At 37.4% G+C, this 14,154-nt stretch overlaps 1 protein-coding gene across 1 annotated transcript; it reads left to right on the top strand.

Moving 5' to 3' along the window:
* Positions 1-3,338: 3,338 nt before the first annotated feature.
* Positions 3,339-13,111, top strand: LOC134513889 (nephrocan-like). Its single transcript, XM_063331084.1, has 3 exons — positions 3,339-3,527; positions 8,432-9,333; positions 12,664-13,111. Exons 1-3 carry the CDS (start codon positions 3,339-3,341, stop codon positions 13,109-13,111), a joined length of 1,539 nt encoding a protein of 512 aa, XP_063187154.1.
* Positions 13,112-14,154: the final 1,043 nt, after the last annotated feature.

Genomic DNA, 14,154 nt, shown 5'->3' with positions numbered 1-14,154 from the left:
AAAAATATTTCCACAAGATTCTTGGCTTATGAAGAAGATCAAGACATCATTTTCAGACAGGCCTATTGTTTTTGTCAAACTCTACTTGCAGTTTTATCTTCAAGGAATAAAACACTAAATCATTTTTGATAAATTTATAATCTTTATATTAATTAGGTGGCATTAACTTGCCTATAATGCATCTAGGTTGACATTCTTAATTCGTTGTAACCCTCTGAGGCTCTTTGTTTAAGAAACATTTCTATAAAGCAGTTCAGATTATTTCAACAGATGATTAAGGGAAGCATAATGATTTTAAAAACAATGTTATGATTGTTTCCCTTAGGAGCCCAATCCACTCTGGAGAGAAGTGCTTGATTGGAGGTAACCTTTGCAGCAGACAAATGCCATTTGTTGTCCCTGCGAAACACTGGTCCAAATCCAAGTTAAAAACCTCCAGCAAAAAAAAATTATAAATTTACATGTACGCAGTGGCAGGAACTTGATAACGTATGGCAGCTAAATATGCCAAGGATTTTCCAGAGCATACGCCATCACTTAGCAGCTCCCAGTTGCCAAACTGTTTGTGATATCCCTCAGGGACCAAGCTCCTACTCATGCCCTCTGCAGGCCCTAAACTGGTCTTTCCCTGCAGTTTCTCTTTTCCATAGACAAAGGGACACCCTGACTGCAAGAGCTTCTCAGCTTCTCCGTGTCTTTTGCAACAGGACTGCATCTTCCCTTTTGTAGTCAGTGCCATCATGTACGTTACAAGGGATCCACCTTCAAGTTTTATGGGCTGCCTTAACTCTGATATTTCTAAACGCTCCATAACTAGAATTTTGCAGATTCTTTCTTTTAATTTTAATGTCATCTTACTTTTATGTGGTTTTCTAAGTGTAATCTTAGGTTAAAAAATTTAAAATCCCCATCAAAAGGTGTGGAGAGTTTGCATAAAAACTGCTGGCAGGAAATTGCCACCAGTGATTGACTTTCTTAACATCCCCCTCCGAAGCTGTGCAATTCATGGGCCAGCAGTACCGCTTCCACAACAGAGATCCTGGAATATTTATTCACCTTTCTTTTTTTTTTGCATAGCTTCATCTTTTTTTTTTTTTTGCATAGCCCACATAGCTCATACAGCCCTGTGGCTCTTCATTGGTTGTTGCCATCGGGTCTCCTAGAATCAATAAAAAACCCAAAGGTTGTAGTTTTGTGCAAAAGCAAGGCATCAGTTCTGGCAGATGCGTGTCAGAATCTGTACAGAACAGATTTAATAGGATCATCTTTCAGAGCTATCCCTTTAAAATACCTAGTTGCTGCAAGCAGACATATATCAGAAATTAATGGATACATTACATTATTCTTAATTAAATCGTTGTTAATATCACATAAATGAACATTAAACCAATAAAGATTCCTTTCATTAGTTTGAAAGGGCCAAGGTTATAGATATTACTCAAAAATGCAAAGAGACAAAAATATTGCACCTTACTGTGGCATTACCTGGTAACTACAGCTGTGAATTCTAACATCACCTGAGTGACTTACAATTACAAAATAGGGAAGGATGCAATATATGGTTCTTATTTAAAGGGATTCTCAGACTGACTTTAGAGCTCTAAACTGCAAACCATAGGGTTTGATCTGCCATTTCTTTTGACCCTTCTTGAGCAAAAAGCATTTGCTTTTTGATGACATTTTTGCGGAACACAAATTCCTACGTAAGATCCTGAGTGTTACTGTCTTAGTGACCTCAGCATTTAAACTCACGTCAGTGGAGAGATGGGATCAAAGACTGTTCTAGGGCAGGCTGAAAGATACCACAAGTAGCTGTCAGGATGCAGAAAGGTTTTACACTTTTGTCTGGGTACTTTGACTCTTTTAGAGAGAAAAAAAAAAAAAAAGAAAGGAAAAACCACAAACCAGGAACCTAACCCTAGATCAAGAGATTTTAAAATATCGGTTTTAAAGCACCATTGCTAATCCTGCTCACCCACTCATTTTTGCTTGATTGATGACTATGGCGTAAGTCAGGCAGGATTTTTCTGCACAGCTTGTTAAACATGCCAATTTGACAGGCAGCTTTAGGAAGCGGTTTCTGCTCTTGCTGTTTGGTTTAGCAGATGCTGGGTTGCAGTTCTGTGCTCACAGTGCAAGGGATTAAGGAGACAGAAGGATCTCCAGGAGGGAATATGGAAATTGTCTAGTGTAAACCCAGCTGCATCCAATAGGCATTCCCATCGAGGACTGTCCCCAGTTCAGTTATCCTTTTGTCAAATCAACTTGGCATCATCTTGTGCTGGAAAAAATAGCTGGCCCAGTTCTGCATTCAAGGAATAGGATTAGTTGCTGCTGAAGACGTGACAGAGAGGATGGAAGGAAGCAGGTAACAGTGCAAAGCAGATCAGTATGATAAGATGCAAAAGTTTCCGAAGTACACTGCTTTGTACGTTGTAAATTGCTGCGTACAAAGGAAAAAAACAATGCATGGAAAGTTCCTAAAATAATCACAAGCCAAACTTTCAAAAACTGTACATCTCTAGCTGGCACAGCTAGTAGACATGTAAAGGAAGCACTAATAAGTAGATAGAAAATTCTGAGGGGAGCCTTAGTGTTCTCCATCTGTCATGGAGTAAATAGGTCTTATTGATCATCTACCACTTGATTTATACTAAATGCTTTCAAGCATTTCACATTTGTTATTTTCAAATAGAAGAATAATTAAACTTTGATTTATGGGAATTACACAAACACAAGTAACTTACATTTTTGTCCAATCTTTAAAAAAATGTGTACCAACCAGCAGCATTCAGCTGTACAACAGATATTCAGAAGGTGAATAGAATGTTTTAGCCTTAAATAATAGCTGCCTGGGTTTGGGGGGGGTTTGGGGGTCTGAATAATGCAAGAGGAAGAGTGAAAAAGCTTCGGTGTTGGCTGTAGTTGTGTTTTTACCGTTTCTAATACTAGCTCACAGAAGATACAAAGGTTTTACAGCCCCACTATAAAACAGCTCTTTATCTTTTCTCCACTAATTCTGTGGTGGCACATTTAACAAAACTAGGAAACTGGAGATAATATGGATGTTTGCAGATTAGATGTCAGGTAATAAATAACACTAATTTCACATACCTACAAATGTAAAGGCACCTTATCACTGTTTAAGTTTCTCACTCTTTGTAATGCCTGCCAACATTTTAACCCAGGCAAATTACGGTATTGTTTTTGCTGTTTTTTCACTGGGATAAAATACACAGTCATAATATCCTTTTATCAGATTTCATGGTATAAAAGGACTTTGTGCTTAATTCAAGCTGTAAGTTGCTGAGACAATTTCAGAGCTCCTGTTTTGGAAGATGTATTTATCTTACCTTTTTGTCATCTTCTTTTATTTTCACAGTGGTCTAAGTACCACTTGCCCAAGAAGATGCAGCTGTGACCCTGCCCAGTCAGTGCAATGCTACAGAGCTACGGAGATCCCCAGAGAGATTCCTTTTACCACCCGGAGACTCTACATCAGTCACAGCAAAATTAAACAACTCCAGGTAGGAAAAAATCCAATAAAAATACTTTCTGTAGCACGCTGTAACTGAAAGCTGGGCTTTCCAGATGGTGGTGGCTTTCAAATGAAGGGAGAGTCTTATTCTACGTTCTAAAAACTGATGAAATGCTGCCCAATCTGGTTTTATTTTTACTTACTTTTTAAGGCTATGTAAACATACTACTATAATGTTTTTATTATACTGCAGTCTCTGAGCACTAGTTCATGCTGTCACAATGATATTTTGTGTGCAACTCAAAAAACAGTAATTTACAGCTAAGAGCCAAATGTTGACTAGTTTTTTATATGGTAAAATAAACATTGACTTCCAAAGTAATTTTTTTAACTTGTTAAAAGCTTTTTCTACTTTTTCTACTTTCTACAATATAATACTTTTTCACAGTAAAGGGAAAGGTTTTATGTAGCCAGAATATTTTCCCTAATGAATGAAATAGAAGTTCTTGTCCCTCTCTGGAGTTGCAAGTGTCAGGTACTAAGACAGAGTGTGAGCTGTTTCTAAAAGCAATGCTAGGCCTATCTAATAACCCATATAGACAACAGCAGCTTCTAACTGAAGCTGCCAGCTATTTCTGTTATTAAAAAAGCTTATTCTGCATTTCTTGAGGCATCACTGGAGCACATTATTAAAGGCATGACCAGTTTATGCTCATTTTGCACTGTACTCTGGAACGGTGCTCCTGTTTCCTACGCTGAAATACATTTATTTAATAAATTCAACTTCTATAGATAGACACAAGGGAAGTACAACCACCTGTATTATACATGCTTGCTGTGTATCAATTTACTACAAATAATACGAAATGTTCCATTCAAAAGAAATATATTTTCTCTTAAGTAGGCTTGTTCTCTTACGAAGAATATAACTTTAGCTGCTCTGAAATGCATCTTTGATTTTGCTCTCGGGGTTGAATGAAATAGGCTAGAAGGCAGCTTAGAGCAGCCTCTGGGACACCTGTTGCCCACTGAGAAATAGTAATTTTACAATTTAACTCTGAGAAAGAGTTTTACTTCTCTTTTAGCTGCTACTAATATCTCTGGATTTCTTGTTTTACCTCCCATACCTACAAGAGTCAAAGTTCATTGGTGTGATTTAGCCATATTGATGTGCTCTGGTTAAACAAAAGATATGTCAAATTAATTCTTTATTAGGAAATACGTTTTCTGTGGAAAAAGCCCACAATTGTGTTCTTTCCAAGATAAGGAAGATGAGCCATTTTTCCTTTCTTTGCCTAGTTGCGCACACCTGTCAGCTACTCAGTTACTAGTAAAGCGGCCTTAGGTTCTGACTACAGCAAAAGGCAGGTGTTATAAAGCATTTAAATGCTGGATATAAGTGAATAGAGTAGTGGAATAAATGTTTTATGACTGTTTAGAACAAATTGTGTGTGAAATCATCTAAGGAGAGAGTTTTTCACTTTATACATTAATTCAATGGAGCAATCGGTATGCCTTTACCTCTACTACTGACTTTGCACTGAAAGGAAATAAGTCCTTTCGTGCATTCTGCCTGTAATTATGTAGATTCTTTCCCTAAGATTAGACTGTGTCTGTGAATATATTTTTCACTTTTCTTTCCATGTAACAAATTATGCTTCTGAGGTCTTGACATCATAAATACATATGCTTAATTTTACACAACTGAGCAGTTCCACTGGCACATATTATAGTGCTTGTAGAAAAAGATTTTGATTTCTGCTTGTAAAGTACATGTCTGGAAGTGCTAAAAGAACTCTGTAGGGTTTGGGGCCTTTTTTTGTTTTGTTGTTTTTGTTTTTTTAAAAAAAACCTCATTCATTTACCAAAATAACGTATTTTCAAAAAGAAGTTGAATGGAAGCCTACACTTCCCACAGCTGACCTCCAAATGACTTTTATATGTAAGCATTCACATATACTATGGTTTGGCAATTACCCACCTCAGAAGAATAAACAAATACTTTTTCAAACTAAGCACCGATTACTTTTGTACATTACTTTGCATTGATTATTAAAATTGTAAAGAAATTAAAAAGGGAAGAAGATATATTTGTATGCTAAATACAGTCTGTTTTGAAGAAAAAATGCAGATCTTTTTTACCCAAATCAACTTTGTATTTGTTCTAACAGGGTTGATCTTCATTGAAAACACTGGCAGGGATTTTTGCTTTTGGTATGTTTACAAACTGGGGTTTGTTATAAACAGACTTCATAATAACAAAACTAGATTAATTTTAGCATCTTTTTTCAATAATTTCTGCCTTCTCCTTGATTTAAAGACCAGCTATAACCTGTTTACTCTTACTTTAAGATTTAGTTTATTTCTAACTATATTAATACATGGGACTTTATCTGCTACAAGAAAATTGTTTATCTGGGCCCTGCAATATAGGACTGGTTTAAGAAAACCAGTTTAAAAAAACTGCTTATAACAAATCCCAGTTCACAAAAATTCTAAAAGCAAAAAAAATAATTTAAAAAATGACAAAATTATTGAAATGTTTCTATTAAAATAACAGTATCTTAGATCCATTTTCAGGAGGTCTACATTTTACGTGTAAAACTATATTAGTATATCACTTTACAGACAGTCCAGTTAGAGAATAAAGCATCGCTTTGTAGCAAAAAGAAAACTGATACACTTTCAAATATGTCTTGATTCAGACTAGAACAACTGGGTGGTTTGTAACAGCATGGATAAATGTTTAAGGCTCAAAACAGCATGGTCACAAAGCCTAGTGAAGCATACCAAATAGGTGGAAAATAGAAATTATAATAATAAACATTAAAAAAGCCTAACATCATTACAGAATGAATGTCTGTACGTTGACCTTCACGTAGCTCTCTGTCACTTAATAAGATGAAAATTAAGCCTCTTAGAGACACACAGCAATCAACTGAGGAAAAGCAGGAAATACTGCTTTTGAACTTATAGGAGAAAATGTGTTGAACTTACGACTGTTCACATCTGTTTCAATTTCCTTAAGACTGTTTTATCACTTATATATGACTATGCCTTTCTGCTCCTGAGCAATGCAGTTCATTCCTATGGGACTTCCCATGATAAAGCTTTGCAAGATTAGCCTCCAAATCATGATCAAAACTGGACATGCAATTCTGTAATTGCTATATAGTTATATACATATATATATTACAAAACTGCATTTATAGAAAAAATAGAAAATGGACAACTTTGATATTTACTGCTGAGAATATACGTTTTTTTATGGAGGTACATTCCCTTATTGAACTTAAATGTAATTGATGGAGAAAACTACACCAATAGAGGTTCCATATCTATACTTTCTCACTGACTGCATCATATCTTGCAACGCTTGGAAATGACTTTACAAGACAGAATAGTTGTAATCATAAGGTAGTGACAACTCGGGATACCAAAGCAGAATGAAATCTGACTCCTCCTTCACAGTTGTGTGGGCTCTAATTTTAGCAGAAGTTAAAATGCAGAGTTTGCAGCTAAGGTAAAGAGATACAACCCAAAAACATGCAAGAGTTGGATAAATGAAACTGGAAGGAATCTTTTAACAGTCACCTTTATAAGCTGATTTCACATACACAAGTATGATCACCAAATGTATTCAATCAGGATCATAGAACAAAAATACTACCCAGTACCTGGGCTGCAAAAGGACTTGTACTGCCTTCCATGTGGATTCCTGACTGGGATGAGGGGTTACGCTGTAGAACAGGCTCTATAGCTTCTCTCAGTGAGAGTAAAATGTGCTGGTAGCTACTAAGCCCTGTGGGAAATAGCATGAAGACTGTAGTGTTAGTTTAACATCTGTTACTGAGGTGGTACTCCTGAGACCTGTAGTGAGATGTCTATTGGATGTGGGAAGGGAAAATGGATGAGGACACACCTTCCCGCCTCTCCCAAGCAGAACATCTGCTCATCTTGCTTTGAGCTTTTTGTGATTCCCAGATAAATGAATTTTTAAAAGCCAAGCACCTATGTCAATGGGCATCATGATTTCAGAAAACTACAGCTTAAGCAACTGGAGTGCTCAGAGAACTCCCAGATTCACCCTCATTGCATACTTCCTCGTACCTAGGCTTGGAGGAAACTGACAGATTCACTTAAGTGAAGTTTGCTTCTTAACTTGAGACACAAGATGGCAAGCTTTGTAAACAAACAGGTTCCAACAGAGCAGAAAAATAATGGAACAACTAGTGTGCCTCTATATATTATAGTCACAGTCAACATCTAAGTTCCATTTACTACTGCAAAGAATCTGTTTATTACTAACTAACAAAAACTAAGTTCCTGTAAAAGCAATCTGTCACACAGAGGTGATTTTCAGACCAAGCTGATCTGACACTTTTGGTTTGGTCATCTTGATATATGAGGTTTTTACTTTAAAGAAAAGGATAGTGGGGGGAGAGAAGAAATACAAGCGTCAGATTTTAGTTTCCTACGAAAACTTTGTAACAGGGAGAGGTGTACTTCCTTTGGGGAATACATGCTGCAGTGACAATACTGCTGATATATGGAAATGGCTGTATGATGAACTCAAAACTGCTCCAGCAAGCTCAGTTGAGCGCAGTGAACATTAACAACCATCTACTCTCTGCAAAGATTTCTGACACTGGTGATATTAGTTCTCCATTTTACATAGGCTATGCACCAGGCAGAAATAAAAGGAATATTCCTTCTTCGAACATGTTTTTGCTCGAAACACAGACACAATATGGGCTTAAACAAGAAAGTTCTAGAAATGTAAGTACATACTGGCAAACTGACCTCTATTACTACCCTTTTTCTTAGTTTCTCTTTCTAAATGTGTAGTTTCTCAATGTATATTAGCAATTGTCAGAGCATCCAGAAGTAACCAGTGAGAAGATCCATAAATAGACGGTATACTATCACAAGAATTATTTTTTTCTCTTTAAGATTACTGACTTCAGGAGAATGCCAGCCCTTGAAGAGCTGGTCCTGTCATGCAGTGGCACAGAATCAATAGAAAACAATACTTTCAAAGCGCTGAGCACCTTGAAGTCCCTGGAACTCTACAAAAATCAGCTAAAGCAAATACCAGCCTTCCTCCCATCTGGCCTGGAAATTTTAAAACTCGCTGATAACTCCATCAACACTCTGCAAGTATCTGATTTTGAAGGTTTGATGAAACTAAGGGTGCTCGATATTCGGAACAACCTGATTGTAACTCTGCCTCCAAGTCCATTTTCTTCCCTTTGCAATTTACAAAGTCTGATTCTGGATGGCAACAATATGGAATCTGTGTCTGCACCACTTAAGCTTCCCAGGCTGAAGTACCTAAGCATGGCTGATAATAAGCTGAACTCATTCCCAGCCAACTTCTTTGCATCTTTCCAAAATCTGCAGTTTCTCAGTTTAAGTGGCAACTTTCTGACAAAAGTGCCTCTTGACCTACCTAAATCCCTGCTGTCACTAAAATTAGAGAAAAACCAACTCAAAACAATAAGACTTCGAGACATGAAACAACTAGAAAACCTGTCTGAGTTCTTCCTGTCAGAAAATCAGCTATCATCGATAGATGGTGCCCAGCTTCTTCCGAACTTAACAACGCTGGAACTCTCTAAGAACCAGCTCCACACCCTGCCACCCAGGCTGCCCAGCAGACTGCAGAAACTCGACTGCAGCAATAACCTCATTCAAAGGGTGACAGGGCAGGACTTCCAAGGGCTACAAGACCTCAAGCACTTGTTTCTTGACAACAACGCTGTTAGCATGTTTGAGGCAGGAGCTCTTCAGCAGTGTGCGCAGCTTTCCAATCTGGCGCTGGAACAGAATCTCCTCATTTCTATTCCGCTGAGGCAAGTGAATCTGAGGACAGCGGGTTCCCAGGTGTCATCTCTCCTTCCTTACATTACGAGAATGAGGGCCAAACTGGAAAAAAAAATTGTATTCAGACCCAGTCATGGCAGAAGTCTATCCATACGATAAACCCATTGCCATAACTGGCACTAATTAGCACTCTTTTTAGTAGTCTCAGCATAAGAAGTAGAGCTGTTCTCATTACATCTGTGGCCCCCAGTGAATCTACTCATTTCACATCTCTCCCTGCCAGTGAGACTACTTTGTTCAATTAGCACAAGAATAAGAGGAACCTGCTAGGAGAATATAACAGAATGATTACAGAGAAGTTATACTGCTGCTTGGATTTATCTTCCCCCATAACACAAAATTAATAGAGCATTCAATAAAAAGGAAAGACAGCAATTTTAAAGATGATGTTTCTACCAGCCCACACTGAGTTTATTATTGTTATTATATTAAGAGTTTGGGAGAGGACTATGGTAAAAAAGAATGTGATTTTTTTTCAGTGGATATTAGCATTCCCAACTTCATTAAATTCCCACATTACAAAGTATTTGGAATGCGTATAAGCTCTCTGGCTTCAGGCTATAAGCAAAATTCCAGTAAAAGGAGCACAGAAGAAACATCCCTTGGGGACACTGTGTTCATTAATGCCCTGCTTACAGGTTCTCTCACATTCATCTGAGCATTGGTCTTCGCCATTATCAGAAATGGTATGTTAAGCCAAATGGAGGCTGGTCTGATATAAAATGGCAATTTTATTATTTCAAAAAGCTATGCAATAAGATGGCATAAAAATGGCGAAGTAATTTGATTAACATCAACTTCTTTAACACAACTGCAGTATTAAATTTTATTTTTATGGCTTGTGGACAGGTTTAACTAGCCCAAATAAATAATGCAGTAAAATTTCAATTCATTTAGCATCAAGTCCTTTAGCATTTGAATCTATTTGGCAGCAGCTTTATAATCAGAAAGTGATTTAGTGGTGTATAAATATTTGATTTCAGTCTAGCTTGACAGGAATGTTTAATGCTTTCTAGTTACTTTAGTATTGTCTAATCCATCTTATTTTACAACCTTCGTAGTCAAGAGAATTAACAGGAAGGAGTTCTCTATTAGCCTTTAAACAGTACAGCTTTTAAGGAGATATTGGGGACTTTTATTTTCAACTCAACAGTGAATACAGAGTTCAAGGGGAGGCTGTAAACATAAAAGAGGGGAAAAAAAGACAAGATGTAAAATTTATGTACTCAATTTAATTGTCTGATGATCACCAGGTATGCATGGATATGCCGAAGTAAAAGAATTACTTCTGACAGTTATCCAAGAACTCAGTCACCAGTGTCAAAGGTTAAAAAATATAGTTAGTTAATGTGCCACAGTTATTCGGAAAGAATGAGAAGAAAGAAATCTTCTTTTGTTTTTTTCTGAGAAGAAAATAATCCACAAGTCCAAGTATTTTCAAGACTTGCAGAGAAGAGCCTATACTCCATAAAATTTTGCAGGGAGTGGTCAGAATGCTGGGAAGAGTCTGATGATCCTCCCTGGAAGGGCAGCAGCACAGTACGGCTGCCATGGCCAGCTCCCGAGTGAGCACGGCTTCTCTGCCAGCAGCAGGATCACTCATCATGTACTCCAGTGCCATTTTTGTCAGTGTTAGGTTGATGGTTGGACTCGATGATCTTTAAGGTCCCTTCCAACCTAGACAATTCTATGATTTTATGATTATTGTCTCAAGATCAACGCAGCCTGAAGTCAAACAATACAGCCATAGAGCCCAAGTCTAACATTAGTACAATAAGACTCTTCACAGGTTTTTTAGGACTTGCTGGTCCTTTATCCAGACTGTAGTCAGCCTGGATAAACATCTCAGGTGATAACCTACTGCTTTTGACACCAGCGGCACTAGGGTTTTACCCCAGAGTGCCCTTCTGACATTATAGTGTCATATTGGACAACTATAATCATCGCCCATAGTTAGGTTTCAAAACAGATTTATTGCAGTCACAAGCATTTGGTAAGATCAAATGTTGTGGAGTGACTCACCATATCAACACATGAAATTCTCATCTCCCCCAGGAAATACAGCATAATACAGAACTGCCCTACTCTTGAAACAACACCACTGAAGTTGTGAGATTTATAGAAATATGGGAACTACCTTTCAGCCTAAGAGGTCAAACTCATCTTTACAAAAAGCAGCCGGTGAGGGTCACAACATACCCTCTTAGTAATTTTCAAAGGTCATATCATTACGTTGAGATAAACTATCACATCAGCCCTCACCAGTTGTGGTATACTGCTGTTCTATTCTAAGTAGCTCTTGGTAGTATTATTTATAATTTCCCTGAGAGTTTCAGTGAATAAGTTTCTTTAAACTTATGACTCTTAAATTCATCACCTTGCATACTTCTATAGTAAAATGATTTTTAAGGTTCTTTCAAATTAATTTTATTAAAAATATTCCATGCCAATTAACTGGCCTTTCTGTCAAGCATTTATCACTGACTACAGCAGGAGGAAATTAGAAGATCATAAATGAGCAAGACTTTTGAAAGAAAATAGTCTTACCATACAAATTTGTAAGATGTATGAAAATAAGAATGATACTGACCAGTCTAGCATCATATCTGTAGATTATCAGCTTTTTTTTTCTTTTAAATGTAACGAGTTCTAATTCTGTAAAGAAATATTTTAAAAGTCCATCAAAAAGCACTTCTGTTTTCCCTGTTCCTGATTTTTTAAACAGTATGTCATCAGATGGGCTACTTCTGTGATGATTAATGTTTGAATCTGATGGGAGCAGGAGAACAAAATGGAAGAAAAATTCTACTTCTTTATGAACTAAAAAAACCTTTTGAACAAATCGAATACAGAAGTATTTGAAGGAGCAGCGTTGCCAGGCTTCTCTAAACTTTTGATCTTTCATGGTGCTATAATTTGGTCATTGGCATATTTATGGCATTGTAGAGTACAAAATGCATTTTTAAGCTTGACACTCAATTGAACATATAACTTTCTTCATCGTACAGTACAGTAGGACTGCTGTTTAGTTCAGTTGCACAAACACAGTCAGTACAGGTCAGAACTGCTGTAATTTGGGAAAGCAGTTCAAGTATGCATAGACAGTATTCCTATAACTTCAAAAAAAACCCCATGAACACTTCAGGACCACATCTTTTTTGCAAAGATTGCATTTTTTGTTATTGATAGTTTTATTTTAATATGTCAGATGTGGCTGGGCAAATACCCACCACAAAGTACCACTTACACAAAGAGAATCAATATGATGAATGTAACAGCTTTGTATTATTTTTATTCAGACTTCCAGACACCCTTGCTAGATTGGATCTAAAGGGAAATGACATAGAGGATGTTGGAGAACAGGAGCTGAAGGACTTGAAACAGCTTCAGGTTTTAAATTTACGGAATAACAAGATATCTGCCTTGGATCGCAAAGTCTTAGAGTATTTACCTCGTCTTCGTCACCTGTATTTAGATGGAAACCCTTGGAACTGCACCTGTGACCTTCTCAGAACCAGAAGAGCGCTGGTGGCCAAAGGAACGGATGTCAGGGGAGGGCAGTGCGTGGCGCCGGCAGAAAGTCGAGGAGAAAGCTGGATGTCTTCCAAAAAGATTCTGCAGCAGTGCGAAGATAATCTGTCTTCCATGGAAAGGGGCAAAGAGGACAGAAAGAAAATGAAACCCAACGAGGCCTCCAGCGTTGGAGTAAACACGGATGATGATTACTATGATTATGAATTAGATTAACCCCATGGTTAATCTATCATGAACCTATGGTGAACCTATGGGAGCTGCCCACCACCACCAGCGTCTCTACTGACAACCAGCCTGCTGGCCTGCCATTAACTTTTCCTCTGTAATTTGTACTACAAGAGGTAATAGCTGGTGACAGAAGGGCTACAGTAAGGATGCCATTGTAAACTGAAAAACATAGAAAAAATAGTTTTTCTATGTCATTAGTACTATGTAGTTTGAGGGAAGTAAGAATACAATTACTATCTCATAGAAAAGCAGTCTGTAACTCTGTATGGACCCTTTTATAGTAGAACATTCTTATAGTTGCATAAAAATGCCATAAATAAAATCCTGCAATACCGCAAGATACTGTTACGAGGAGTCTGGCATTCAACACATTAAAACTCAGGTCTGCAGTTCGAGATGGAGACTTACACTGATGTGGGCAACTTTTTAGGATTGTTCAGAGATTCTTGCTTTTGAGAAATTAATTTCAGTTCTTCTGAAATACTTGCCTCTTTCATTTAATTTATGCTATTTTAAATGACATTAGCCTAAATTAGCTGAGCTTCAGGCAAAACACAAAAGGCTCGTCTTCATCACTGCAAATGCAACAAACAAAAGAATCAGTGTCCTGGTTAATGAGATTTAATACTAGTTCCAAAGTTAATTAATAGTGAGGAATGAAAACACTGGAGTCAACTTGACCAGATGCTATTGTTGTAAACAGAAGGGAGATTCTCAGGAAATAGACCTTTCCCACTGGCAAATAGCAGGATAAGATCAAGTGAGACAAAGTTTTTGGAAGAGTTTATTTTGGTAGCTGAACAGCTAATTGACTACAATATAGCTCAAGGTGCTGCATGTATAATTTTGGGTTAGGAGTACTTCAATGTGGGTGTACACACAATAACTGCCCCCCTTCACTGGCAGGAACATTCCAGACTTTTGCACGCAAAAAAACCCACCAACAACAAAAAAAGACTTAATGGTATATGCATCAGCTCTGATGTATGTACAAATTTTATCAAGCCGTTCCCAAAGTGCTTGAAAAC

This window comes from Chroicocephalus ridibundus, chromosome 3 (genome assembly GCF_963924245.1).
Source record: "Chroicocephalus ridibundus chromosome 3, bChrRid1.1, whole genome shotgun sequence".
NCBI lineage: Eukaryota > Metazoa > Chordata > Aves > Charadriiformes > Laridae > Chroicocephalus > Chroicocephalus ridibundus.
Note: the sequence above shows the minus strand (reverse complement) of the source record. Positions and strands in the feature narration are given on the sequence as shown.